We start from the raw sequence: 26458 nt of genomic DNA on the forward strand, positions 1-26458 counted from the left end.
GATCAAATTATGAACAAAAGGAATTGAACGGAATGTGCTTTTTAAGCTCTCATACCTGAATTCAAATTTCGCACTAAACCTCAGGTGTATTCGTAACCAAGCTTTGAACAACCCGATCCCGAATGGCTAAGCTACGCGGCTTACCCTCGCACCAGGGTAACCTCATCTGCTTTGAAAACACGTGGCATTAAAATGAGGAAAAATTCGGAAATCCCAGGGAAACTGTCTCGTTACACTTTCATCTCGTTTCATTTAATTATATAAGTGCAAAAAAGTTACCTACTGTAAAACTTGTTTTTATTTTATTTTTTTATTTTTATTCATTTACTTTATTTTTATCTATTTTTATTTTTATTTTTTTTTCACCCGTGGCTGATTGAAAATGTTTTATTTTTTGAGGCGTGCTAGTTTTTAAGTTTCTCGCGGCTATGGAAACAACAAATTTAAAATGCAAGTGTAGGTAAATTTGTCTTTAGTTAATGGAAAAAAACTACCATACAGGGGTACCATACCTGTCAGATCATACCAACTGACCAATAGCATTCCTGTACACGGCAACCACCATCTTATATATCCTATTTCGGTGTGCTAAAATTATTGGACTTTGAGGAGCTTGGATGATCAACATTACCCAGGTTAGTTACAATTAAATGTTGAATAAAAAAGTAGAACGAAACTGAGGGCAAGAAACAGGTTACCTAAGATGGGTAAACAGTTACAATAATAGACTTTTATACATATATTCTAATTCAGCATGTCATGATTTTACAATTATCTAAGCTGAAATAAAAAAAAGTTAAATACATCAGAGAGAGCCCACACAATGTGTGTGTGTAACCGATTGTTATTTTATATTAAAATGTACTGGATTTACCGTTTGCTTCACCTATGGCGATATATCGCTAAGTATGTATACAAATCAATGTTAAATAAACGTTGAATTTCCTTTCCTGTGGTATATCCTTTTGCCTCAAAAGCGGTTTTTTGAGCGATTTTGAAGGATTTTGAGTTGGCCGCTTACTCACCTAATATTATTAGGAACAGTAAACGACAAACTCAAAATCCTTCAAAATCGCTCAAAAAACCGCTTTTGAGGCAAAAGGGCGACAATATACCACAGGTACGGTAATTCAACGTTTATTTAATATTGATTATAGAAATAAATCGCTATAGGTGAAGCAAACGGTATATCCAGTACATTTGCTATAAAATAGCAATCGGTTACACAAACACATTGTGCGGGCACCCTGTGAATACATCGCTTTAAAGAGCTGGAAAAACAACGCAAAGCTAAACTAATTTTAAATTGGAGGGGCCTGTAAGGTTAAAAACAGTAATATTACCGCGAACCTCCCATTGTATTGTTTAATTTTGTGTCGCGAAAAATATACTGCTTTGTCCTTTTACAGCTTGGATTTAATTTTGAATCTTTTTCATCCGAGGAGAGGATAGTCGTATCCTTATTTTTTAGTAACAATTTCTTCTTGATTCTTAGTTTTTAACAACTCAAAGGGCAAATATGTATCTCGGGCGGTCTTGTTCAAAGCGGCCTCAAAATCAAAAGCCAACAATGCATATCGCTAGTCGTGAAATCCCCTACAAGTTGTTTTTATTTCGTGCAAGAATGACATTAGCAATCTTGCAGAAAAATAATTTTCAATACCACAGTCATTCAGCCTATCTAGCAAGAGCCGTTGGTACAATGTATATTATATTTGAGGGTTTAGAATCATGTTTAGATAACATGAAAATCAGCGAAAAAAGGTTTTGCACAACGTTTCAATGTCGCCGCTATGACAGCATCATCAAGGTATACTCATGGTTTATTGCACGTGAAAATAAAGAATCATACGTGAACTTTTTGTTTCATATGTAACTTTCATTTTATAGTCGTGCAATGGTTATTAGCACATCCCGCATCACATGGATAATGCTCTCCGAATCTTCGGTTTGCCTTCTAATTCTTTTGTTATAAAACGCTAGATTAGCTCTTTGAACAAAAATACTAATCAGTCAGCAGGAGTAAGTGTTCTACCCCTCCAAACGGAAAAAAAACAATTCTGGTAAATATAAACATGCCTCGCTTCTTTTACTTAAAGCTATAACAATTATTTGTTTCCTTTGATATTCAGCCATGAAAATGCTGTTTGTAACCTTAGTTACTTTGCTGTCAATCACTTGCACTTCCTCCAACAAGCTGACGCAGTTGCTGAAGACCAATGACGCTATAGACAGTGAGGTAACGGCGTCTGCAGTTCTCCTTGTTTTTGATTTTGAACATGATGTTTGTCACCTTTGTGGAGGCTAATTTTTCTCCAACCACTCTCGAGTTATTCTTTCATTGCGTTCCTCTTGAGGAAACGAGTAAACTTCCAGCTCAGTTTTGAAGTCATAATATGCCCGATGGAATTTCTAATAAATATTAGTGAAAGCCAAAGGATCTTACTTATAGTTTAAGTAGAGTGGTAGCGGATAATTTTTAAGAAAATATCATCCTGAGTTCCCCCCTTTTAGAAGCCAAAAAAGAGAAAAGGAAAAAAGGAATTTAACAAAATGTGACACACATCCGTATTTTTCTCAGCTTCCAAAGCGCGACGAGTGTCCGATGGGGTCATTTTGTAGGGCGACGTGCTATACAAATACACCTTTTTACATTGGCACTAACGGATCTTGCTCTGGAGGAACATGTTGTGCCTACTCTTTTGTAAGTTATATTTTGAAGATATGAAATAAGTCAACAGATAAAAATACACAAGTTTCTGGTACAGTTTTTGGTGCTAGTTTTTAATTTTTTTATTTAATGGGTAAGAAAGGAAGAGGGAGGTGCGGACATCGGACACCGAACTCGGCGGGTCTGGAGGAAATATCTTGGAGACCTGAAAGTCCGGTTAGGAAGTCCGGATGATCGAGGTTTCGACTGTATATTGATTGATTGATTAGTTGATTGATTGATTGATTGATTGATTGATTGATTGATTGATTGATTGATTGATTGATTGATTGATTGATTGATTGATTGGCTGACTGACTGACTAACTGAGGTCCTGACCCAGTTTTAGAGAGAAAGCTGGCTGTAGCTGTGAAGGAAAAGTGTGTCATAATAACTGAACAAAATCGCGGAATTTTTTAGAAATAATGTATTTTTATTCGCAGGGTGAAGTGATGCAAATACGGTGAACGAAGAAAGATCGAGGACACGATATGAGACCTTTGGTACATTCGAAGAACTTGGATGTGTATCTCTTAAACTTGTCATTTTTTACGAAAGAAGTAATCAATAAATTGAATGAAGGTTGGGTTTCAATTGTGCCAAAGCTGTGTCGTACCTTAGTCATCATTAATTATTAACATTAATAATATACATGAAAGAATTCCTCGATTGTGATTGGCTAGGAGAAATGCAGTTTTTAGGTAACACGGTGCAGAAAAAAAAGTAATTGAGTGCAGAACAAAGATAATTTAGTGCGGAAAAGAGTAACAAACGTGACATTCTGATTGGCTAATGAACAAAGGAACTCACTGGGAGCCAATCAAATGCGCCATCTAAATGGCGCAAAATTTGGATCCGCTCCGGGCCAGTTTCGAGCAAAAACATGCAATGGTTGGCGTTTGCAGCACATTTGCTTTTGCGACCGAAACAACTGTAGAGGAGCTGAAAAACTGCTCTAAAAACGAAAACACTGCGAAAAGCACTAGTTTTTGGCTCTCTGTTTGGAAGAATTGGTGCGTAGATAAGGAAATTACTGATGAAATAGCAAATTATGACCCGCTTGAGCTTAACACTCAGTTGCTCGAGCATTTCTACGCCGAAATAAAAAGGTGAAGATTATGAACCAAAAAGCCTTAAGGTAATGATGGAATCGCTTGATTTACACTGAAAGAACAAAGGCTGCACCCTGTCCATTGTACGTGACCGAGAATTTAGTTCGTCCAAAGAGGTGTTAGAGGACAAAGCGAAACAGCTTCGCTTGGCTGGCCGTGGTAAGAGCCCAAACAAAGCTCGGCAAGTATGAGAGAAGGAAGAAGAAATTCTCTGGAAGAGCGGAAAACTCGAGGTAATAACCGAGAATCTTTAATTCAAACACATTGAACAATTCCATTAACTGTTCAGCCCGTTTCTGCGGCTTGCAAACTTTAAAAACATCGAGCAAAATGTTGTTTTGACTGCACTTGCGATGATATTTGCGGCATTTGAATAATTTGCACGTAGTTTACGCGTGTTGACTCCCTTTCAAAGAGATTTTAAAGCTATATATAATCGCAACTTTTTCATGAATATTATTAATAAGTATTTTTCTCGTGCAATTTGGAATAAATAAGCACTCGTAAATTTTTTCAAAGACCACAAATTGCACACGCCATAGGCGTACGGACAGGAAGGGGGAGGGGGGCTGCAGCCCCTCCAAATTTTGGGCAACTCAGAATTTTGGGGCAGCGAGAGAAAATTGGGGCAAAGCTAGCTTTTAAAGATGTTTCCATATTTATTATTATTATTATTTTGAAGAGATAAATATTTTCTATTTTAACCTGAAGTGGGCGTAATAATCCAGTTACATTCACACGAGAAAGTTGTTGCCAAGCACGTGATGAGTTTCGGTTTATAAGGGAAGGGTATCATATGCTGATTTTTTTTTTATCGTCGGGTACTGTACTGCAATGGGCTATTTCCACTCGTGAATTTATTAGAATAAACTTCCGCCTAACTTTCTAGGATCATCTCCGCTCGTAGAACAGTGTATGGCAGATAGCATCAGCAATGGGTCTGAAAGTGAAGAAGTGGCTGACTAATTCTCAGTTTGAATTGCGAGAAGAATCTTAATTTTTTTTTAAAAAATCTATTGAGCGGTTTAAAAATTATTCACTAATTTGTTAAAGTAGACTGAAATGTTTACAAAACCGCTAATAAGAGCGCCATGATACATACTAATCAAATCCTTCTTTGTAGCAACTGGCCGGAGCTATCTTCATGATCTTTCACCCACGTTGTTAAAAAGATTGAAACTATCGTTTTCTACAGATAACGGCCAAACATCAAGATTTTCCATTTTTTTTTTTTACCGCATTTCCAACGATAAAAACTTTATCCCAAAATATCTCGATAATACTCTTACAGATTCCGTTTTAACTTCCCCAGCATGGAGGCGACTATTGGAGGAAAAAGCTCCTGTGATCGATTTTAGAAGAACAGTTTCCACGGAGAAATATTGCTGCAAGTATAATAGGTAATGGCTTCATTTCGTTGCTATGACAACTGCGATGTCATTGCAACCCTGATAACAACAAATTTTCATCTTTATCTAATAGAACTGTGGTGGCAATTTTTCCAAATGTTTGTTTATGGCGACGTAGTTTATGCTCAAACTTGGCAGGTATTGACCCTGAAAAACTGTATGGAGCCATTTTCATATGCCAGTACGGCCTATGTTGTTACATCGGCCCTCGTTTCTGTTCGACTGTTTTGTAAAAATTTAGGTAACTTGCAAGAATTTGAATTTTTTGAAAATTGGTACCGCTTTCAACATGCCTACTTTTAAAATAATGATAATTAAATCGCTTGTCATTTTCGTGTAACGTTTAATAAATTACTACGGAACTGCAATACCCGTCAGAAACCGTGGAAACAGAAGCCATTTGTCGTGAATTTTTTCCAAATTTCTTACATTCACTCTCCACACCTTTGTTCTCACTCAAATGCGCCCCCTCTTCTTTCCCAATGTTGAACCGAGCGTATTTTGGAGCACTGAACTGACTGCAAACCCAAACCAACATTGGGGGGGGGGGGGGAAATCACAGAAGTGTTTCAAGATTTGTGACGAGGATTGTGGCTATAAAGCGCATGATTCAAAGCATTTTAATTAAATACTCTTTTAAATGACTTTAATGATTTCTTTGCTTTTAATACTTCAACTCGTGAATTTCCTACACTTTGATACACCTCAAGCCTGAAAAAGGTTTCCCTTTTGGGCAGATCGAGTCTCCCCGTATTTTAAGACAAGAACAGCCACTGAGCAATAGGCCACTTTCGAGTTCCGGAAACCTTCACTTTCAAAATGATGCCAACCTTTGTTGTGAAAATGAGTTTTATTTGCATGAGAATAGAAAATCATTTTCATATCAAAGGCTGAGCACTTAACCTCGTTTTGATACAGAGGCCCGAGGGAACTCAGAAATGGCCTATTGCAATTTATTGAGAATGAAAAACTACCCCTTCTCAACCACTTTTGAGCCGCATATGATTACACTATAGGGAGTCAAATACAACGTACTTGCACTACCACACAGGTAAGGTAGCAGTGTACTGTCTTCCCTGTCTCCTGCATGTGAATAGCAAAATTATCGAGGCAGGTAGGATGACCCTGAAGCTATGCTACGCGGGTTATCCTTGCGCCAGGGTAACCCTATCTGCCTTGTAAACGTAAACACGTCGCATAAAATGAGAAGATATGCGGGAATGCCATGGTAACTGTCGTGCTTGGATAACACTCCCTCGTTTTAAAAAGTGGCCCTTAAGGCAGGAAGTGAAATCTATCCCAATCAATAAAAACCATCCTTTTTAGGAATTGGTGAAACGGGATGAGTATTTTGACAGTAAGGATATGTAATTATACCAATGGAAAATTCGTCAAGAATTCCTTTTAGACAGATCATATCTGATGGCACAAACAAACCTTTAAGAATTGGAAGAAGTTGATAAGGTTTAAAACACAAGACCCATATTCACAATGAAACCAGAAAAAAATGTTTGCTGTCAATCAGACTACCTCTGCTGGTTGTTTTCATTTCGTGTACCAAATGCGTCAGCTATTCATACAAAACACTTAATATTATTAACCAGCAGCAAAAAGATCTAAATTTCATGGAAAAAGCCACCTCAGCGCAAGAAAACCGTCCAATGTTCTTTTTTTCGTTACTAGGATGCCATTTGTCTCTCTAACATTTTTACATATGTACTGTATGTGCAAAAAAACTAAGGAAATCAAGTTATACCCATTGTAAAACGTTTTTTTAAACACTTTTTTTCACCTTTAGTTAGCTAATTGAAGATGTCTTAATTATTGCGGAGGCGCGCTATGGAAACAAAAAGCTTAACTTTCCAGTTTATTTCAAGTCCTGCTTGGCCAATGGCATGTATTGTTTATAAACGAACCAATAGCATTCCTGCAAGCACGGCACCCTATTTTATATCCCCTTTTTATCCTATCTCGTGTGCTAAAATAATTGGAGGTGTTTGAAGAGCTTCGATGACCAACATCATCTCAGGTTAGTTACAACTAAATGTTATTGAATAAAGAGGTAGCCAAGGACAAATATGAAAGAAACAAAGCCATCCGTTTGAAACTAAGATGGGAAACAATTAGAAAAACAAGTTTTCAATAGAATAAAGTTTGGATTTCATCGATTGTGCCAAAGTTGTGTAGCCCCTTATTATGCGACAAGGTGTATTTATTTTGAGCCAATATTTCTCGTAGTTTGTAATAGCTGTTATAATTTTTCTGTAACTGATTTGTAATACCTCTAGCAATTAGTAAGGTCTTTGTTACCTTGCCTATCACAATGTTCTCAAATTAAGTATTTGGAGACCAGTCAGGCCTGACCTCCCTAATGTGGGCACATCTCTATTATGGATAGTTCTGGTGATGCCAAAGACACAATCAGAGAGTTCATATATACAATATAGACAACAAATAGTCCACGTAATTCATGCCTCTGTAGTACAAAACTCTTCTACAATGTGTACGCTTAAGTCTAACCCGTATTAGGAAGGTCTCACTACTAGCACTAATAATGATTACCACAGATTCAACGTTCTTTTTAAAATTATCTTCGTCCCGGATTAGTAAAGGTAAAGCGTGGGTTTTCAATTTTTGTTACCATTCATAAATGTCTTAGGGCCCGTTTACATATAGGTGGGGGACCCCAGGTAGGTGAGGTAACCCGCTGCTTAAATGGGTAACCCGCCTGGCCATATTTAATTTGATCACGTTAACATGGTGATAACATGGTGACCATATGAGAGATTATACGGACAGGAGGGTCAGTCACCCCACCTAAGAGGTATCCTCAGCTACCTGAGGTATTCCATCTCCCTGCAAACAAGCCCTTAGGCCACGATCGGCCAAGGTGGAAACGGCAAAGCATTATTTTTTATCGAAGTAAGCAAGTTAAAGCCCAAGAGCTCAATTTCCTTCAACTTTCCGCCATCTGTATTCTTCCACTCCTACATTTTGTTCGCAGCAGGCCGTGTAATTCTTAGGTCATAGATACCGATGTTTTCATACTTTATTTTATGGCCGCCTCTTGTTAGGCTAAAAATTGAAAGAGACAATAATTTCCTCAAGAACTGGTTTCTTTTAAAGCGGGGTCGCGGGGACTCCCATACAAAAAAGACGGGGATACTGGTTGGAAATTAAGAATTAAACTCCTTAAGGAAACCAAACTAGCCATATCTTAGGTTTTATTTGACCCCCAAAGGAAGCTAAGATCTGACACAGTGTGGAGACATTCGCTTGCTTGTTATTCCATAGACACTTTGACGCACAACCCTAGGGAAAACTTAATGAGTAGAAATCATGGCTTTCCGTCCGGAACACTCTAAGTGAGATCAAAATTTGGAATTTCTACCCTTAAGCGAGCGTAAAAGCATCTCTGTCATTTTCATTTGAGAGTCCCCACCTCTAGAGCCACGATGAAGTTCATTCTACGAAATTCCTCCTTCCCCCTCAGTTGCTTGTCGCTTATCAAAATCAATGACCTAGTCGCCATGACCGAGTTTTTTAGTAAGTTATGTGATGGTAATGCACTCAGTTTCGTGACAAAACGGCCAAAATTTTTCGCTGGCCAGTGAAGCTCATTCTCGCATGCTGTACAGCAAGATTGTCAATCACTAAAACGTCACCAGTTCTCCAGCGAAAACCTACAGCGCATGACCAAGTGACGGCTCTTATATTTTCAAGGACAACAGGCTCAATTTCACTGCCGTCACCGTAGTAGGTGTGGTATGGGTATTTGTCAAAAGGAAGATTCGAGTCCTTGAACCTAAAGATGGAAGGAAAATGGTCGTTGTTAATTCTTTCTGCCTTCTCTACGCCTTTTTTTAAGACCCTACAAATAGAGACCTTAATTAAATTCTACGACGAGGACAACAACGAGGACGAGATTTTGTCAATACTGTGCAAGCGTGAACCAGCGTCATTTTGGCGGGAAAAGGTAGCAATCGTCATTCTACTACGAGTTTTAGAGACCTTTAAGTTCAAGACGAAGACAACTGCGAGGACAAGATTTTGTCAATACTTACTAGTGCGCACGCGTAAACCAGCGTCATTTTGGCGGACAAACGTGGTAGCCGTCGTCATTTTTTCCGTAGTTTTAACGAGAATATCGCAGTGGCGAAAACAAGATAACAAGTATTAGAAATTTTATCATTTTATCGGGAGAGGGCTCAACCTCCTTCAATAAAAATAACCGTGCTAACTTTTCTGATGGAAATCTATTTTTGGAAAATACGCGAAAAAACTGTAAGTAAAATCTCGCCTTCGAATCTAAAGGTCTTTTAAAAACAAAAGTATTTTCAGAGACACGTTAGACATTGAGTCTACATTGAGTTTTTTTTTCCCGCGAGCTAAACGGCCGCGTTAAATCAGAGGAATTATGCCACGATGGATTTTCTAAACACAGGCTCCCTTTACCCCTCTCTCACCTCCCCAATCGTTTTCTCGTTTGACCTCTGTTAGTTTTCGCGGGGCTTTGTCTCTTACTTTAAAACCAAAGGTAAAAAACACACCAATAAAACTACCCGTCATGTGCAGGCTAAGGAAAGATCCGACTTGTACTTTGACTAGGGCTGTTATTTGTAGTGGTGATCGAATATAGATTTTCGACTGTAGTTCGTGTTTGGCGGCATATCTTGTGTTACTTGAGGAGGATCTGAATGGGGGTATCTCGATAACACTAAAAACTTAATTATTTGGATCATGGATAATAGAAAGACTCTGTAACATGAAACAATTAAATTTTAGGCATTTTACCATTAAAAGTAAAAAATTTACTGTCACAGTAAATTTTTTCCAAAAGGAAACGAAAACGGCTCCACAAAAAGTGAATACTATTTTGTTTAGTGTACAAACGAGTTTTCGGCCATTTCCGAAAATTCCCGATTGTTTAGAAGATTCACGAATACTGCCGAAGATTTCCGAAGACTATCAAAGATGTCCCACGACGGCTGAAGATTTCTGAGGAGAAAACCGAAAATTTTCGACTTTATTTTCGTCATTATATTCGCATGTGATATTTTTTACAGTGTACAGATACGACTTTTTCACGAAAAACCCTCCAAAAACTTCCGGAAACAAAAAATATTAAAAAATTGGCCAATTTAACAGCAAACACTAAACGGCTCGACCTAAGGCGTTCACGCGAGTGGGTTTTCGCGCCAGATCAGATATGCATGCGCCACTCGCTCCAGACTATACGGTTTGCGAGTTTTAATCCCGAACAAAGGTCGTTTTCAGTAATACATGATAACGAAATTTCGTACCAGAACGATAATTGTTCCGGAAGGACTTGTACGGGAACGAAATGTCCTTTCGGTATCATGTAATCAAATACAGAGAAATATATGAAGCTCTCTTGTATAGATATCAGGGCGGATAAAGGTTGGGCCAGGGCGGATAAAGGTTGGGCGGTGAAACGAGCGCGTCCGAGCAAAAAGGTGTGATGCAGTGGACTGGGACTCTGCTTAGAAATGTCGCTTGTGTTTGACTCCGGTCAGGGCTTGCGATGTTGCGATGTGGTTTGTACATTAGATACTGCCGCTGTCACTGAATTATGGCAGCTTGATTTATTTTCTTGCACTTCTTCCTCGTTCTTTTGTGCTGGTACGCCGTCTCCGAGAGGCAAATGTTGCTATTTTTTGCGGGAAGTTTAGTTGGAGTAGACAAACATCTCTTTCAAAGGGTTTCTTTTATTACGTCCATGACTCTACCACTGAATTATATTTTCGTTCTGCTACTTGCCAATGTCGATGTTATTTCAAAACAAAAACAACTAAGTACTGTCTTAAACAAGAAGGAAAATCTCATCCATGTCATCGAAGGCAAAACTAAATGACAGCAGATCGTGTTTCATAACTAGATGACGTGTATTTTATAAATGCGTGCAGCTCGTGCAAGGTGAAATTATGCTAATTTCAATCACCATCATCCTTCTTTTTAATTTTGAAAAAAACATCTCATACGTCTTTCTGTTTGTTCAAAACTTCAAAATTAGTTTCCCCTTAGTTTTTACTGTTTACCTTGTTTAGTTTTAGAGAGAAAAACTGAGAAAAAACCTTACAACTAACCTCAATAAATTTTGTTTACATGCGGTTGCCGGATTTGCAACGCATTGTGCGAATCGCCATGGCGCGTTTTACCCGAGAAGCAAAGTTTGTAGAAGTGCAACGCCACTATATCAATATATATCAATCTAATTTTCTGTCATGTTATATAAAATTTATCCCCCTTTAACATATGTAAAAATTGAGGTTAAGAAGTGTTAAGCTTTTGCAAACGAAACGGCGAAAGACGATTAGGTGATATTTAGTGGAAGGAGGAGGTATTCAACACTTTCAAATTAAACTCAAATTTTGGCATTATACGACCAACAAGTTTGACTTATAGACGTACAGACACAAGCATATGAAACCGTTTATTGATATTGTTATGAAACGAATTTATCTATTTAACATTGTAGCCTGAAATTACAGAAAGAAAATAGGATTTCCGGTTTGCAAAAAGGAAAATTTCGCCGGCCTTCAAGCGCACCGGAAGCGCGGAAAGAGCGCTCGTGCCAGTCCTACTCCGCATCACACATTAAATGAAGAGCGGAGCGCTCGTTTCACCGCCCAACCTTTATCCGCCCTGGGTTGGGCGGTGAAACGAGCGCTCCGCTCTTCATTTAATGTGTGATGCGGAGTAGGACTGGCACGAGCGCTCTTTCCGCGCTTCCGGTGCGCTTGAAGGCCGGCGAAATTTTCCTTTTTGCAAACCGGAAATCCTATTTTCTTTCTGTAATTTCAGGCTACAATGTTAAATAGATAAATTCGTTTCATAACAATATCAATAAACAGTTTCATATGTTTGTGTCTGTACGTCTATAAGTCAAACTTGTTGGTCGTATAATGCCAAAATTTTAGTTTAATTTGAAAGTGTTGAATACCTCCTCCTTCCACTAAATATCACCTAATCGTCTTTCGCCGTTTCGTTTGCAAAAGCTTAACACTTCTTAACCTCAGTTTTTACATATGTTAAAGGGGGATAAATTTTGTATAACATAACAAAAAATTAGATTGATATATATTGATATAGTGGCGTTATATTTCTTCAAACTTTGCTTCTTGGGTGCAACGCGCCATGGCGATTCGCGCAATGCGTTGCAAATCCGGCAACCGCATGTAAACAACATTTATTGAGGTCAGTTGTAAGGTTTTTTCTCCGTTTTTCTCTCTAAAACAAAACAAGGTAAACAGTAAAAACTGAGGTAAAACTAATTTTGAAGTTTCGAAGAAACAGAAAGACGTATGAGATGTTTTTTTTCAAAATTAAAAAGAAGGATGATGGTGATTTAAATTAGCATAATTTCATCTTGCACGAGCTGCACGCATTTATAAAATACACGTCATCTAGTTATGAAAGACGATCTGCTGTCTTTTAGTTTTGCCATGGATGACATGGATGAGATTTTCCTTCGTGTTTTAGACAGTACTTAGTTGTTTTTGTTTTGGAATAACATCGACATTGGCGAGTAGCAGAACGAAAATATAATTCAGTGGTAGAGTCATAGAAGTAATAAGAGAAACCCTTTGAAAGAGATGTTTGCAAAAAATAGCAACATTTGCCTCTCGGAGACAGCGTACCAGCACAAAGGAACGAGGAAGAAGTGCAAGAAAACAAATCAAGCCGCCATAATTCAGTGAAGGCGGCAGTGTCTAATGGACAAACCACATCGCAAGCCCTGGCCGAAGTCGAAAACAAGCGACATTTCTAAGCAGAGTCCCAGTCCACTGCATCACACCTTTTTGCTCGGATACGCTCGTTTCACCGCCCAACCTTTATCCGCCCTGATAGATATAGAATGAACTCGTTCCAAAATGAAAGTCATTCCGGGATCATGTGAATAGCCCCTTACCTTGGATTTTCTTTTAAGGCCGAAGCATGATGCCCTTGAATCTGGTTGAACCACATGGTTTCCCCAGTCTCAGGGTGTTGTTGGAAAGCCGGCAGGACATTCCAATAAATCAATGTCCCGGATGGTTCCCACTTATAACTGAAACCATTTTTTGTGAGAAAATGCTCTACAATCTGCAATAAAAAGGGCAGAACAGTCATCAAAAAGTTGCGGCCTAGACGGCTTTCATTTTCTTTTTTCAATGTTGGCTTAGGGGAGGGGTGGGTGGGCAGTTTCCCAGAAACGTTTAATGATCCAGAAGTTGTGGCCTAGACAACTTTCATTTTCTTTTTTCAATGTTGGCTTAGGGGAGGGGTGGGTGGGCAGTTTTCCAGAAACGTTTAATGATCCAGAAGTTGTGGCCTAGACAGCTTTCATTTTCTTTTTTCAATGTTGGCTTAGGGGAGGGGTGGGTGGGCAGTTTCCCAGAAATGTATAATGATCCAGAAGTTGTGGCCTAGACAACTTTCATTTTCTTTTTTCAATGTTGGCTTAGGGGAGGGGAGGGTGGGCAGTTTTCCAGAAACGTTTTATGATCCAGAAGTTGTGGCCTAGACAGCTTTCATTTTCTTTTTTCAATGTTGGCTTAGGGGAGGGGTAGGTGGGCAGTTTCCCAGAAACGTATAATGATCCAGAAGTTGTGACCTAGACAACTTTCATTTTACCCTGAATTTCAAGTTTCAAACTCCAGAACTCCCCAGCTGAGAATATAGATTTATCAGAAAAATATAAAAGAAAAACTTCTTAAAGTTCAAAAGGAGGTAGATGATTACGTTGGCATACCATCCCTTATTTCCAGATTTAATTCCAAACGCCCTCAGTAGTTGCATACTATAATAATTTCACAACAACGCCCTTCCTTAAGCAACTCATCTTATCTTTAAAAACGGAAAAGACCATTAAAGTGAAATACGCAACTTTAGCAGTTGCGCTTCATAAAGCCTGAAGAAATTCAGGTTTTCCGGGATCCGACCCCGGCAAAACCGGTGCAGCGCTCTAGTCAGCTGAGCTGGCAAGCCAACTGGGAGTAAATGGGTTCATTAAGGTGATGTTTTCAACCTTGTTGCGACAATTTTTCGAATGTTCCAACATTGCTCCAACATTGCTACGCAGCGTTGCGCAAAAAATCGTCGTTGCGAATCCTCCCTTGTAACATCACCTTTATACCCGGGAAAGGTGATATGGTTTATCGTCCCTCAGTTCAAGGACCTGAAAACTACGCCTGTGAGATTTTTACTGTATACCTTAGGATCTTCTGTCATAAATGTATCTTGCCATGGAAGGTACAGACCAGTTTCTTTCGAAGGAGCACAACGCACGTAGCAGACCCTCTTCTTATCAAAAGTTTGAACAATTTTCGGATCCAGGTGAGAAAGAATGTCGGCTCCTTTAACAAGCGGCGTCTCACCACCACAATATTCCCCTGGTTCTTGGTGACAAAAGAACAGAACCTACAATGAACAGAGACAACGGGTAATGAGTATGTATCGCACACTTTGGAACGATCTCAAGGACATAACGGTTGCAGTACAAAGGCTAATTAATGTTGAACATGAATGAACAGTGGCACCTTCCATGTTGGTGTCTGAGCTTACCGCAAAGAGAACATAAATTGGTCTCCTCTTACATGTACCTGCTACACTTTTTAAATTTTTGTTTATTTTATTTCCTTTATTATAAAGGACGCTGCGTGCTGATATCAGATAAATGACCGACTGATGGGTCGCTAACTTATGATGAGGCGACAATTGCGATCTTCTCCGTCCACTCTTCTTCAAAAGAACTTTGAAGGAAATCAGTATATTCGTTGCAGCAATTTCTTCTTCTAAATCGGCGATATTTTGCAGTGGTTGCAAACCTCTAGGGTCAGAAGAAGTCACCGCTGGAAATACCTGACCAGTTGATAAGAGTTAACATCAATCAAGCAAGGGAGAATAGTGACAAAGAGGATTTAGCATCAACCAACCTTTTAGTTTTCCTTTCTGTTAGTTCAATAACGACACATCAGTTCAATAAGTACACAACAGATCACTAACCACACCAGTAGTTCAATGACTACACATCAGTTCATTGAGCGTAAACTACATGCAGCTGCGGGAAGAATAGCCACATATACGTTAGTTATTTTTTAATAAGAATGCATAGCATTAAGTAAGTGGTAAATAAATACTCATTTAGCTATGGTAGAGAACTAAATAGATAAATAGCTATGTCACACTGTTATTAAGTTCTAGTGAGCTCACTAATATAGACGGGAACATAGACTGATGTTATTTTAAAACATTTAGTCCGCTCAGAAGGTCTGTCATTCTCATCAGGGGCACAGTGAACAGACCTGGAAAGAGAGTCAGCGCCGAAAGTGTAAAGCTAACTTGGTCCGGAGAAAACTATAAAACCCGAAACGCGCGCGTTAATAAAGCAGAAAAAAATACAGTTATCCGTGGATGAAATCTTGTTTTTGGACTCTCTTTCCGCACGTTTCAAACCGTGGTACCACAGCTGGCCCTACGTGCTTGAGTTGACTACCATCAATCTATGTTTAAAAATAGTTATTTTTACCGTACAAGTCCTGAACTTCCAACTTTCTTGGTTGTTTCAAACTTGAAAGGCAGCTGCTTTAGTGATCTGTTGTGTACTTATTGAACTGATGTGTCGTTATTGAACTAACAGAAAGGAAAATTTTAGCCTGCTAGCAGGTTAACTTATGCTTCACCGGACCCTATTTACCTCTCGATCGTAAACGGGTCGGTCGTTGCTATTTTTAAGGGTCTAAGCTACTATTGGTAACCAAGCCTTTAGTCATAATAGATGTAATATATTCAGTGGATTAAATTACATACAGGCAAATAATCGGGGGCACCCAACGTCAGTTTTCGGAAAATATCTGTTCGGGAGACGATTTGAGATCTAGAATTTTCGGAACATTTGTTGTAAGATTTCTTGCTTGCCTACCTCTCAGTAGGATTTTCGAACATCTAAAAAATGGTCTAATTGGCCCATTTTTAACGGATTTTTACGCTAAAAAGGTCACCTAGAATTTTCGGGAGCCTTTCTTCTGGCTTAAATTTTCGAAAAGGTGAGTTTTGATCCCTATAATGTTCGGATCACTAGACTTTCAGCTAGGAAATCCGAACAGATGAAAAATTTTCCGGTGATAAAAATATGCCTATATCTACCGTTTAAATACTAAATTACGTTTAACAATGCTATGTTTAAGTGGCTATGAACTATCTTCTCGTTGGGTGCCCCTGAAATAATACGTTTTTAAATAATCTTAGAAAGAACGACATTGAAGCCCAACTTGAATTTACGCTAAAATGTTATGGAAAGGGCTAGGGTCAACTGTTGTTCTGGGAAATGTTATTTTCTAAAACAATGAACTGTATTTTTCCACAAGCGAATGTCAGTTTGAAGGAAAGCGACGTGAGCTACCGAATGGTGCAGTATATTTAGAGAATAGGCAGGAAAATGCCCCGCGGATAGCAATTGCAAGGTGAATAGTATAAAGCGTGATTTCACCTCGTCCTGTCTTCGCGGTAGACTAAGTAGGGCACGTTTACTTGAAGGTTCTTCTGTAGGTCAAAAACAATTAATCAACGCACCTGGTTTGGAACGTTGAAGAGGAGAGGGATTTGGAAAATTGTGCGTACCTCTAGAAAAATCCTGGCTACCCCCTGTGTACTTAAATCATTTTTTGGAATTTTGGCGGGTCGGTGCGGTAGTGTTTTGATAAGGGACAGAGATTAGGACACGAAAGGTCCGAGTTCGAGGTCCTGGTTCGACCCTGGGTTGCCATTTTCTTTCTTTCTAATAGAAACACTCTCAATAACAGGTAAAAAATGTTTTAAGTGTAGCGACCTTTTACTAAAGGGACAACTGAGTCTCAACTGCTTTGCCGGCTCCCGCTGGCGACTCTGCCGTCGAAAAATATCCTGAAGTCACACATGTGAGCCTAATCGCAGACTGCCAATTCAAACATGTAAGATTACAACCCACATTCAAGGGTGTCAGCCTGCTTAAAGAGTTTGTAAGTCGTGCAGAAAGGAGCATAATCAATGAACACGTTAATGCACAATTTTATAATTATAATTCTCTGCGAAAAATTGAAAAGTTTTAAGTTACCTTTGCTGCATATGAAGGACTGTAGGCCATTTCATTGTGAAAATCGATCACGACCTCCGGAGGCTCATCAGTGGCTGTGTATGTGTCAGAGTCATCGACTCTCTTTCTCTCCACCGTGCCAGCTTCATATCTCATAGCCTGGAAACCCAGCCCTTGACACAGGCTTGCAAAGTCATTGGACGTTTTCAGAGGAAGGTTCCTAAGCAACACCGCGCCATAACGATAAAGATTATCGGTAATATATCTTCTGCAACCGTCAACGAGTTTGCTGAAGGGGTGGAGATGAGGGTCTTTGATTTTGACGGCGTGCGGAAACGTTTCTGTTGGCGGCGATAAAACTTCCGGGAAACCCCTACTGGTAGAACCAGGCAGAAACGGCTTGCCAGCCAATGCAGATGAAACTTTTGGCTGGGTCTCAGCTGGGTTTAACCTCACAAATTTAAGGCCCTCAATCTCGAGTTCCACTTCCTTTGTTTTTGAAATCAAGGAACGTTTTGGCATGGTGTCAAAAAGAGCTTGGGTAACAAAAAACCTTCTAAAAGATGTTAACAGCATGGTGGCACTGACAAACTAAAGAAAGGAAAAGAAATGGCATTTCATTTCGGATGTCCCCTTACAGGAGTTTTTGTGGGAGTTGAAACAGGGGTTTGTTAAGGCGGCCGTAAGTTGAGCAGTCCCCTTACGAGAGTGTCCGTTGAGAGTTTCCATTCTATGAAAATTATCAATCACATTCCACTAACATCTCGATCACATTCAATTCACAGTCACATCAAAGGTCATCAAGTCAACGGGCAATCACATTCAAGAACGACTTTTTTACTATCAACAAATCCCATTATGCTTTGCGCTATTTTGACGTGGCCCCTAGGGAAACGATTGTAGACTTGATTATATCCATTTTGAAATCACTGGTGATCGCTCTCAGCGGTGTGATTTATTCACCAATTACACTATTTTTTTGCTCTAAACCACATGTAACAGGACGGGGCGGTAAACTAGCAGGAACTAGAAGGATTTAAGGATTTTCCAAAGCAATTTATTGGAAACTCAAATCCATCAGGAATACAGCAACAATATAATAAGAAAAATAAAAATAAACGGGAACCACTAAAAGATTAAACCTAGCAAAAGAATACAAAGTAATAGAATTACTGATAAAATGTATAAAGTGAACACTTTCACACAGAATAACTCTGCGAGTTTGACATGTGGAGAATCTGAACTGTAAAAATATTTTAATTTCCTCTTTTCACTATTTACGATAACTTTAATTTGCAACTTTTTGAAGGTTTAGGTCAAGTAAAAAAAAATTATTAGACTTGAAAACTACACACTTCTTGTCTGGCAGTACAGCCAGGGGCTCATACAGGACTGCAGCTGCTCAATCAGGAATTGATATTCTTTCAAGGGCCTTAAGATACTAATTAAAACAACAATCAGCTGCAACAGTTTTTTTAATTATCAGGAAGAGTATAAATAAGCCTGCCTTCCCAGGACAAAATTTCTTATTACTGAATCGCTATCATTTAATACCGTTCATTAATAAAGTGCAACATCTTTTAGCCTGACGTGTAGGATTGAAATGGTAATTTTAATTCTTCCTAATAACTAAGACAAAACATGAAGCTTATGAAATGAGCAAAAAGATAATATTTTTAAATCCCAATTGCTGCGCGAATAACAGGCCGTCTGATAATTACGCGATTTACGGGCGGGTGCGATTTCGCTCAATTGACCTCAAATCGCATCCGATCGCACAATTTGAGGAAAATCGCATAATTCGTAAACAAAAATGTTATATTCAAGTAAAGTAAACAATAAATTCTAACTTTAATCAAACATTTTCCCAATCTTAATGTTATTTACGGTGATTTATCATTAAAGAAAGCCTTGATAGACATCTGAAACCTTCGATCGCGGTATCTGGGAAGTCATTTTGATTTGAGAGACAAGCAGTGTGGTCAGCGGTTTAACGGGGTCATTTAATATTAAACAAGTGTCCTTTTTCTTTCTTTCTACTTGTTTCTTTTTCCGGGTCAAGGTAATTGGACAAATTTAGCTATTTTGTTTTAAAATAGATGTTTTATTATCCAGGCTCGCTGGTTAAGTTACGTAAACCGGTTCTATGATTTCCCATATTTTTCTTTTATTTTTATGTAAACTGGTTTCTGCAAATCCCAAGGGATTATAAAATCTTTACCATCACTGGACAGCACTTCTTTAATCCAATTAATGCGGTCCCAAGGGAAAAACACACGCCTCCTGGAGATAACGAGACAAAACGAGAAATTCGATGAATGACAGAACAAACTGGCCTAGTTCCTACTTATTGCCAGTGAAATAGCGAAATTAAAACGAATAACAATTGTATAGAATTCAGTAGAAAAGACTAAACTAAGACTAAAATTTTGCAGTAATTAACGAGGTCAAGTACTTAACTTGCTAGAAGCAAGTTCTCTTGTTAACTTTACAACTGCTGCAGTTTCTTCAGTGATGTCCAAACTCAACTGAAATACGGCTAAAACGTGCCTCTATTAAACAAGGCACGTAGGAAAACATTAAGAGGTGTTTTGCCAAACCACAGTAAAACAGAACGCCAGGATTTCCTTAGGTTAAGCCCACTAACTTGAAAAGATAAGGTCAATTAAATGATTCAAACAATCTACCGAAAAAGAAAACCACAAGAAGCTCAGTGAAAGCTAACATCCGCTACGGCATTTAGGCAATAATAGTGACCCTGTCACACACATCTCCCCTGCGAGCAGAGGTTTTTCTCTTGCATGGCTTTTAGCGTTTACGAAGTCGTTCGGGTGGCTTGTCTGTCGTGTGGTTAGTTTGTTTACGCCTTGCTTCTGAAGGGGCATAAAAAAAACTAACAACGCGACAGGCAAGCCACGCGAACGACTTCGTAAACGCTAAAAGCCATGCAAGCGAAAAACCTCGGCTCGCAGGGTAAACCACATCTGTTCTAAATCATGTCATTCCTGCTTTATATCGCACCATTTTTGCCCTATATCGAGTCATTTCTGTTCCAAATACAAAATGAGATTTAAAAGCCTTTTTGTTTCCGCTTTTCAACAAACCGACTACTAAATCAATAAAATATTGGTACTGAGTGAATTCGGCGATTTAAAAATGGCTGTAATAAAGTGGTAATTTAACTTCCTGTCGTGCAATTTTGGTCTGAAATAACACTTGTCATTTCAAATCGAACTCGCAACGCGCGCAAGTCCGATTTTGAAATCACGCGGATGATTTCAGACCCCGGTTTCAGACCAAATCAGTTGCACTCCAATCAGTTCAACTACTATTATTAACTATGATTGTAACTTTATTTTAATGATTAATTTGTTGTGATAAATTGATAATGAGGCGCTAGAAATCGTACTAATTCTACGCACAATTTGTGCAGATCGTTCCTGACTTTCAAGATGTTCATATACTTTTTGCGTACTGCTGACTGTGTGGAAATATCGAGCAGCGTAAAAAGCTTATATTGTAAAATGACTTCATATTTCAAAAAACCAGTCATTATAAGCAAAAATAGTCGCTTTTATTCTGTGAGACACCAAATGAGGCTGTTTCCTGTTTTGGCCCACAGCTGCAAAATGAGCTAACACATGCATATTGAAGCTTCCCCTCGATCACCGTGAACTTAAAAGCTTTTTCAGAATACTGGTTTTTGGTTTTTAGTTATTACTTTTAGGAAAGTTTGACCACAAAAAACTTTAGGTGAATAGACGATGGAGAGAAATAAGAGAGCGATTAAAAGACTTCGACTCTGGATATTTTCGACCGTAATATAAAGGCGGAGGAAGCAAGAAAGATCTGGCTCTGGCATAGTCGTCTTGATAAGACTTGACTCAAACACTCTTTTTCATATATTTCCGCATATTCATCACCGTCAGTGTTGAGTAAAATGCCACTATTTTGAGTTCAATACATTTCCCGGTAGCACTGATGGTCGGTAACAAGAACAATGGGATATGTTGACATTAAAAAAGTCGTTCTTGAAATCAATATGTGACTTTGAAAGTGCGATTTAAAATTTTATTATTAAAACAGTAAACTGATCCTTACGGCAGGAAGAGTAATAGAAAAAAATAAATAAAGAAAACAAATTAAAATAAAATGGTGAATTATATTTACCCGATATTTCGCCTGTTGAATCTTCAGAATCTTATTAATTTCCATGTGTCAGACATGAATTTTGTTTGATTGTGATCAAATCAGAGTTCTTGAATTTTGTGACCATTTGGCCTTTCATAATCGACACCGATGGAAAAAGAGCCTTAGAATAAGGTAACTTACCCAAGTTTAAAGATGATACGTCCAAGGGAGCGATCAAAATGTTGCTCAACAAAGTCGCGAAACTCCTAACCTAATAATACAAGATGTGAGCCTAGTTAAACTGGTTTTAGAAGAGTCCTGAAAGTAATCTCTTTTCAGACATGATGTTATTTAAACATTTTTCATGTATGTAACGTAATCCAATGTAAATAGATTTTCCTTTATCTTTTAGCCTGTTCCAGGCGTTCAGATAGTGGAGCGCGGGGAAAAAATTCACGAAGAGAAAAAAAACGAGGGGAGACTAGAGGGGGAAAGGGAGAGAGAACTCTCTCGCTCTCACCCCCCTGTCCCCCCCCCGTTTCCCCGGTGTACAACTTAACTCGCTCCCCACTTACCCCAGCGCTCTACTATCTGAACGCCTGTAACAGGCTATTTATCTTTCTTCATTGCCCCCGCAGAGACTTCGCCTAGGAGGCAAAATCCCGAGGAGACACTCTGGTAGCTCGCGCCATCAGTAGGCCCCTGCTCGCGTGTTTATTAAGGAAAGTACTTACAGTTGAAATATACCGTCGGTATGCCAGAAAAAGTCTCGAGTTGCTTGAACAGGGGCCGCATGGAATCGTTGGGTAATGATGAAGTTTCTTTTGTTCGCGCCCGCAAGTAAGGGATGGCTAGGATAACTGCTTGGAGAGTTTGCAAGGCACGAGCTCGCAAATCTTTGATTGGAAAAAATTTGCCAGACATTCTTTCTCTCTCTTTGAGGAAATAAGACTCACTCCAGGTGAGAGGCAGATCGCACCTATAGGAAGGGGCTCTGTGATTGGTTACTGCTTAAATGCTTTGTTATTTATTATGTGTAGATGCGTACATTGAAGAATTTAAAGGGTTATACAGGGCAAAACATTAATGTTGTTCAGGGTACTCAAAAAAGGCACTAAACTGAACCTTGGACCAATAATATGTGTATAGAGCGGTTTTCATTTGACTGTCGAAAAGTAATTGGTTTTGCACTTTCTACACGATGCGATTGGCTTAAAAGATTCGCGCCACCTTTTCATCCAATCAGAAGTAAAACCAAAGCCAATTGTGACGCGCTCGCATGCATTTTCCCGCGCTTTGCGTCAGCCACATGTAATTACTTCGAGTTTTGATTGGTTCAATGTATTGTCTGTGTCCTATGTGATTGGCCAGAGTAATTACTTTGGTTTTGGTTTTACGACACTCAAACGAAAACCACTATATGTCCGATATTTTGGGTTGCAGTAATGACTTTTGCAAGGGTTTTCAGGGTTGTAGGAAAAAACAGGGGCACCCAACGAGAATATAGTTCAAAACCACTTAAAAATAGCATGGTTAAACGTATTTTAGTATTTAAACGGTAGATATAGGCATATTTTTGTCCCCTAAAAATTTTTCATCTGTTCGGATTTCCTAGCTGAAAGTCTAGTGATCCGAAAATTATAGGGATCAAAACCTATCTTTTCGAAAATTTCAGCCAGAAAAAAGGCTCCCGAAAATTCCAGGTGACCTTCTTAGGGCAAAAATCCGTTAAAAATGGGCAATTATACCACTTTTTAGATGTTCGAAAATCCTACGAGAGGCAGGCAAGCAAGAAATTTAACAATAAATGTTCCGAAAATTCTAGATCTCAAATGGTCCTCCGAACAGATATTTTCCGAAAATTGACGTTGGGTGCCCCTGAAATAAGAGAGGCTTTTTAGTCTGGCCAGGGATTGTGACGGTAGTCAGGGTTGTACGGGTTGTTTGTGAGGGTTGTAGGGGTTGTGAGGGTTGTCATGGTTGTATGGGTTTTGAGGGTTCTGAAAATTTTTGATCAACATGTTGATATTTTGATTTGTATTTTGATAAACACAAGCGCGCCTTCTCATTGGTTGAAAAGTGTCGCGTGACCAGTTGACCCTGTCCTTAAATTTAGGGATATTCCGGACTGATAAACCAGTATTTCGTTGTTTTTGACAAGTTGTGATTGAACACACACGATTTCAGCAGTACTCAATTTTGGGTAGCGAATTCAAGTTAGACCCGTTTCAAACGTCGTGCTACTGCCGCGCCGAACACAATTGATCGAATTAAATTCGACTTTAGCACGGCAGTAGCGCGACGTTTGAAACCAAGTCGTGCTACTTGCCGTGTAGCACGGCAACAGACGGCAAGCCTTGCTGTGCTACACGACAGTAGCTGGACTTGGTTTCAAACGTCGTGCTAACGCTGTGCCGAACTCAATTCATGAATTATAATTACATTAGAATATATTTAAAAGTTTGCTAAACCGTTTCTTTTTTTGTGTGTTTTGTTTTCGGCAACAGCTGTTCAATTCGACTGTTACTGTGAGAATTAAATTAGACGTTGAAGCCAAGTCGTGCTAATGTCGTGCTGCAGTCGAGCTACAGTCGAGCAAGGTTAGCACGGCAGTAGCACGACGTTTGAAACAGGCCTTAGAGAATATTTACTCTGGAGTAAATTTTTGAGAGAAAAATGTTTGCGATAATTTTTATTTGCGGGTCACTGAAAAAACCGCAAAAATTTCGTGCCAGTCACGGCATGTTCTCGAATATATCTGTGACTTTGTTTCTTGGTTAGTTCTCAACAAATCACTTTCACTCTTGGCAGCTTTACTGATTTTCAGGCCTTCTTTCCAGCAGTGTTAAAGGATTTACCCTTGCTGGTACCACTCCAGTCTCCAGACAAAAGTTGCAAAAAACCTTGTAACGGATTTTGTTTCTAATGCAAATTACGAATCCTTATTAGCTATGGAACTTTGAAAATTGCTTGTGAATGACAAAATCCCACAACTTCATGTCAACCAAATAATGTTCCCAAACATTATAGCAAACGTTAGAAACAACAAAAATTAACTTTGAAAAACGCTTTATAGGCTTAAACGTTTTCATAATTACAATTGCAAGCTGTTTTAATCTTCAAGTTTATCCATACGTACCTAACTTTTGGTATTTGCTGTTATTTATACCTTCTCTTCACAAGTTTTGAGCATTTCCTTTTCATGTTACACTCAGTAGTTTGGAGGCACTCTTTGAATTTTGGTAAATTTTGTGACACGGTTGCAGCAGTGATGCGACAAATCACTTTCACTTTTGGCAACTGTACCGACTTTCAGGCGTTCTTTCCAGCCGTAGCTGTGACACGGTTCCTTTAAAGTAATGCAGCCTTTTAATGTCTTCACCCAGGTTGCAGTTGTAAACCGAATTTTGTTGGTAATTCTATATTTTTTCAGTGTGCTGCATCGTGCTACTGTTGCACAAGAGGTGTTATCACCTAGATGTTTCTCATACCGGCCATGTTACCATAGTAGGGCCATTTATACGAGGAAAAATAAGACGCGTCTTAAATAAGACGCGAACTGTACCATTTATACGAGCATGTCTTATCTAATAAGACGCGTCTTAGCTAAGCCGCGTCTTATTTTAGACGAAATGTGCCGTTTATACGGAAAGTTCGCGTCTTATTTAAGACGCGTCTGATGTAAGATGCGTCTTATTTTTCCTCGTATAAATAGCCCTAGTGTGTTGTAGCTAAGCCAGGTGTGTCGGTGGGTAAACATTAGTTCTTCGCATTTCACTGTAGAGTGATAAAAGAGAAAAAGAAGTTTATACTTGAAGAGCGTACTTACCTGTAGACCACAGAAGCTGCTCTTTGAAGCCACTAGTCTAATGATAATTTATCCGTGCTGCTAAAATCAGCTCAAAATAATAATCAATAGCGTAGCGCGCGAATGACTAATTTGCAACTCTTGTCTGAGTTTTGTCATTATTTAGCTTTTCTGCACGGGGTCAAGGAGCCGTGAAAGTCTCGCCTTTCAGGGATAGGGGCATTGTCATGTGACAATTCCTATTGTTTTCCCAGCTACTCCAAAACAATCTTTCAAATAGGTGCGGGATCGCCCGAAAGTCTTGACTTTTTGACAGTTTGTGAGAAAATGAGCCGTACGCCACAAGATCATTCTTTTACCTCTAATTACCCGAAAAACGCCCTTTGATTCGAGGGCTCCTGTAACTTGGGTTGAAGATAAAAAAGGGAGTCTTAGGGCTCTTACCAGGAGTCAGTAATGGCCGGTCGAACCAGACATTTTGAAAGTAAAACGATGTTTACTCAGGTTTTTTTTTTTCACCACTACCAAGCATACCATTTAAGAATAGACTGATCTGCCTGGACAATCCTGATTAATAATGGAAATCTCTTTACAACTGGAAAATGTTTTGGGCCAGATAGATAGAGAGATATTTCGAGAGAGATATTTATAGAGAGATGTATCTCATTTAGCCACGTTAGTTTTATCAGCAAAAGCGCTGGTTTATGTAAAAGCCGTGTGAAAAAAATTTAAATATCTAGCAGACAGGGTGCAAAGAAAATCATTATTACAGCTTGCCATTCGGGCAAGCTGCAGCTAGCATTGACTACCCCAGACATCATTTCAACTAGCCCCAAAAGCTTTTTGACGAGCAGAATTGATTTCATAATTCTTCTGTTATTGGAATTCCTAAAAAACCATCACTTAAATGAAGTTTATCTATTTATTTATTTATTTTTTTGCCTTTTCATGGTTTTTTGGCGTTTTTACCATTTTTAAGGCAGCTTTATTGCAACCAAAAGACAATTTTCAAGACATTTTAAAAGAGCTTAACTCATAATGTGCACAAAATAAAAGGGCTGATGAACGTAGGAGAGTAATTTTGACGAAAGATGGAAGCAGAAAAGGCACTGAGATGCAGTTTGTCTGTGAGTGTGCAAATACTGTACGTAATTGAGCTTTTAAGCGGAACAAACAAACCAAACAAACTGACTTTAAAGGGGTAACAAAATTACT

The 26458-nt window shown here is 38.9% G+C and overlaps 1 protein-coding gene and 1 long non-coding RNA gene across 2 annotated transcripts; one reads left to right on the plus strand and one right to left on the minus strand.

The window, feature by feature from the left end:
- The first annotated feature begins 523 nt into the window (after nt 1-523).
- LOC140941571 (uncharacterized) lies at nt 524-3304 on the plus strand. The gene is made up of 4 exons (XR_012166478.1): nt 524-635; nt 2133-2239; nt 2582-2704; nt 3154-3304. It is a non-coding gene; the product is annotated as an uncharacterized lncRNA (long non-coding RNA).
- Nucleotides 3305-8714: 5410 nt separating this feature from the next.
- LOC140940808 (dapdiamide synthesis protein DdaC-like) lies at nt 8715-21726 on the minus strand. The gene is made up of 5 exons (XM_073389769.1): nt 21637-21726; nt 17326-17895; nt 14448-14654; nt 13165-13337; nt 8715-9036 (listed from the first exon to the last, which is right to left on the minus strand). The coding sequence occupies exons 2-5, from the start codon at nt 17878-17880 to the stop codon at nt 8802-8804; spliced, it is 1170 nt and encodes a 389-aa protein (XP_073245870.1). The 5' UTR covers nt 17881-17895; nt 21637-21726; the 3' UTR covers nt 8715-8801.
- Nucleotides 21727-26458: the final 4732 nt, after the last annotated feature.

Source organism: Porites lutea, chromosome 6 (assembly GCF_958299795.1).
Source record: "Porites lutea chromosome 6, jaPorLute2.1, whole genome shotgun sequence".
Classification (NCBI taxonomy): domain Eukaryota; kingdom Metazoa; phylum Cnidaria; class Anthozoa; order Scleractinia; family Poritidae; genus Porites; species Porites lutea.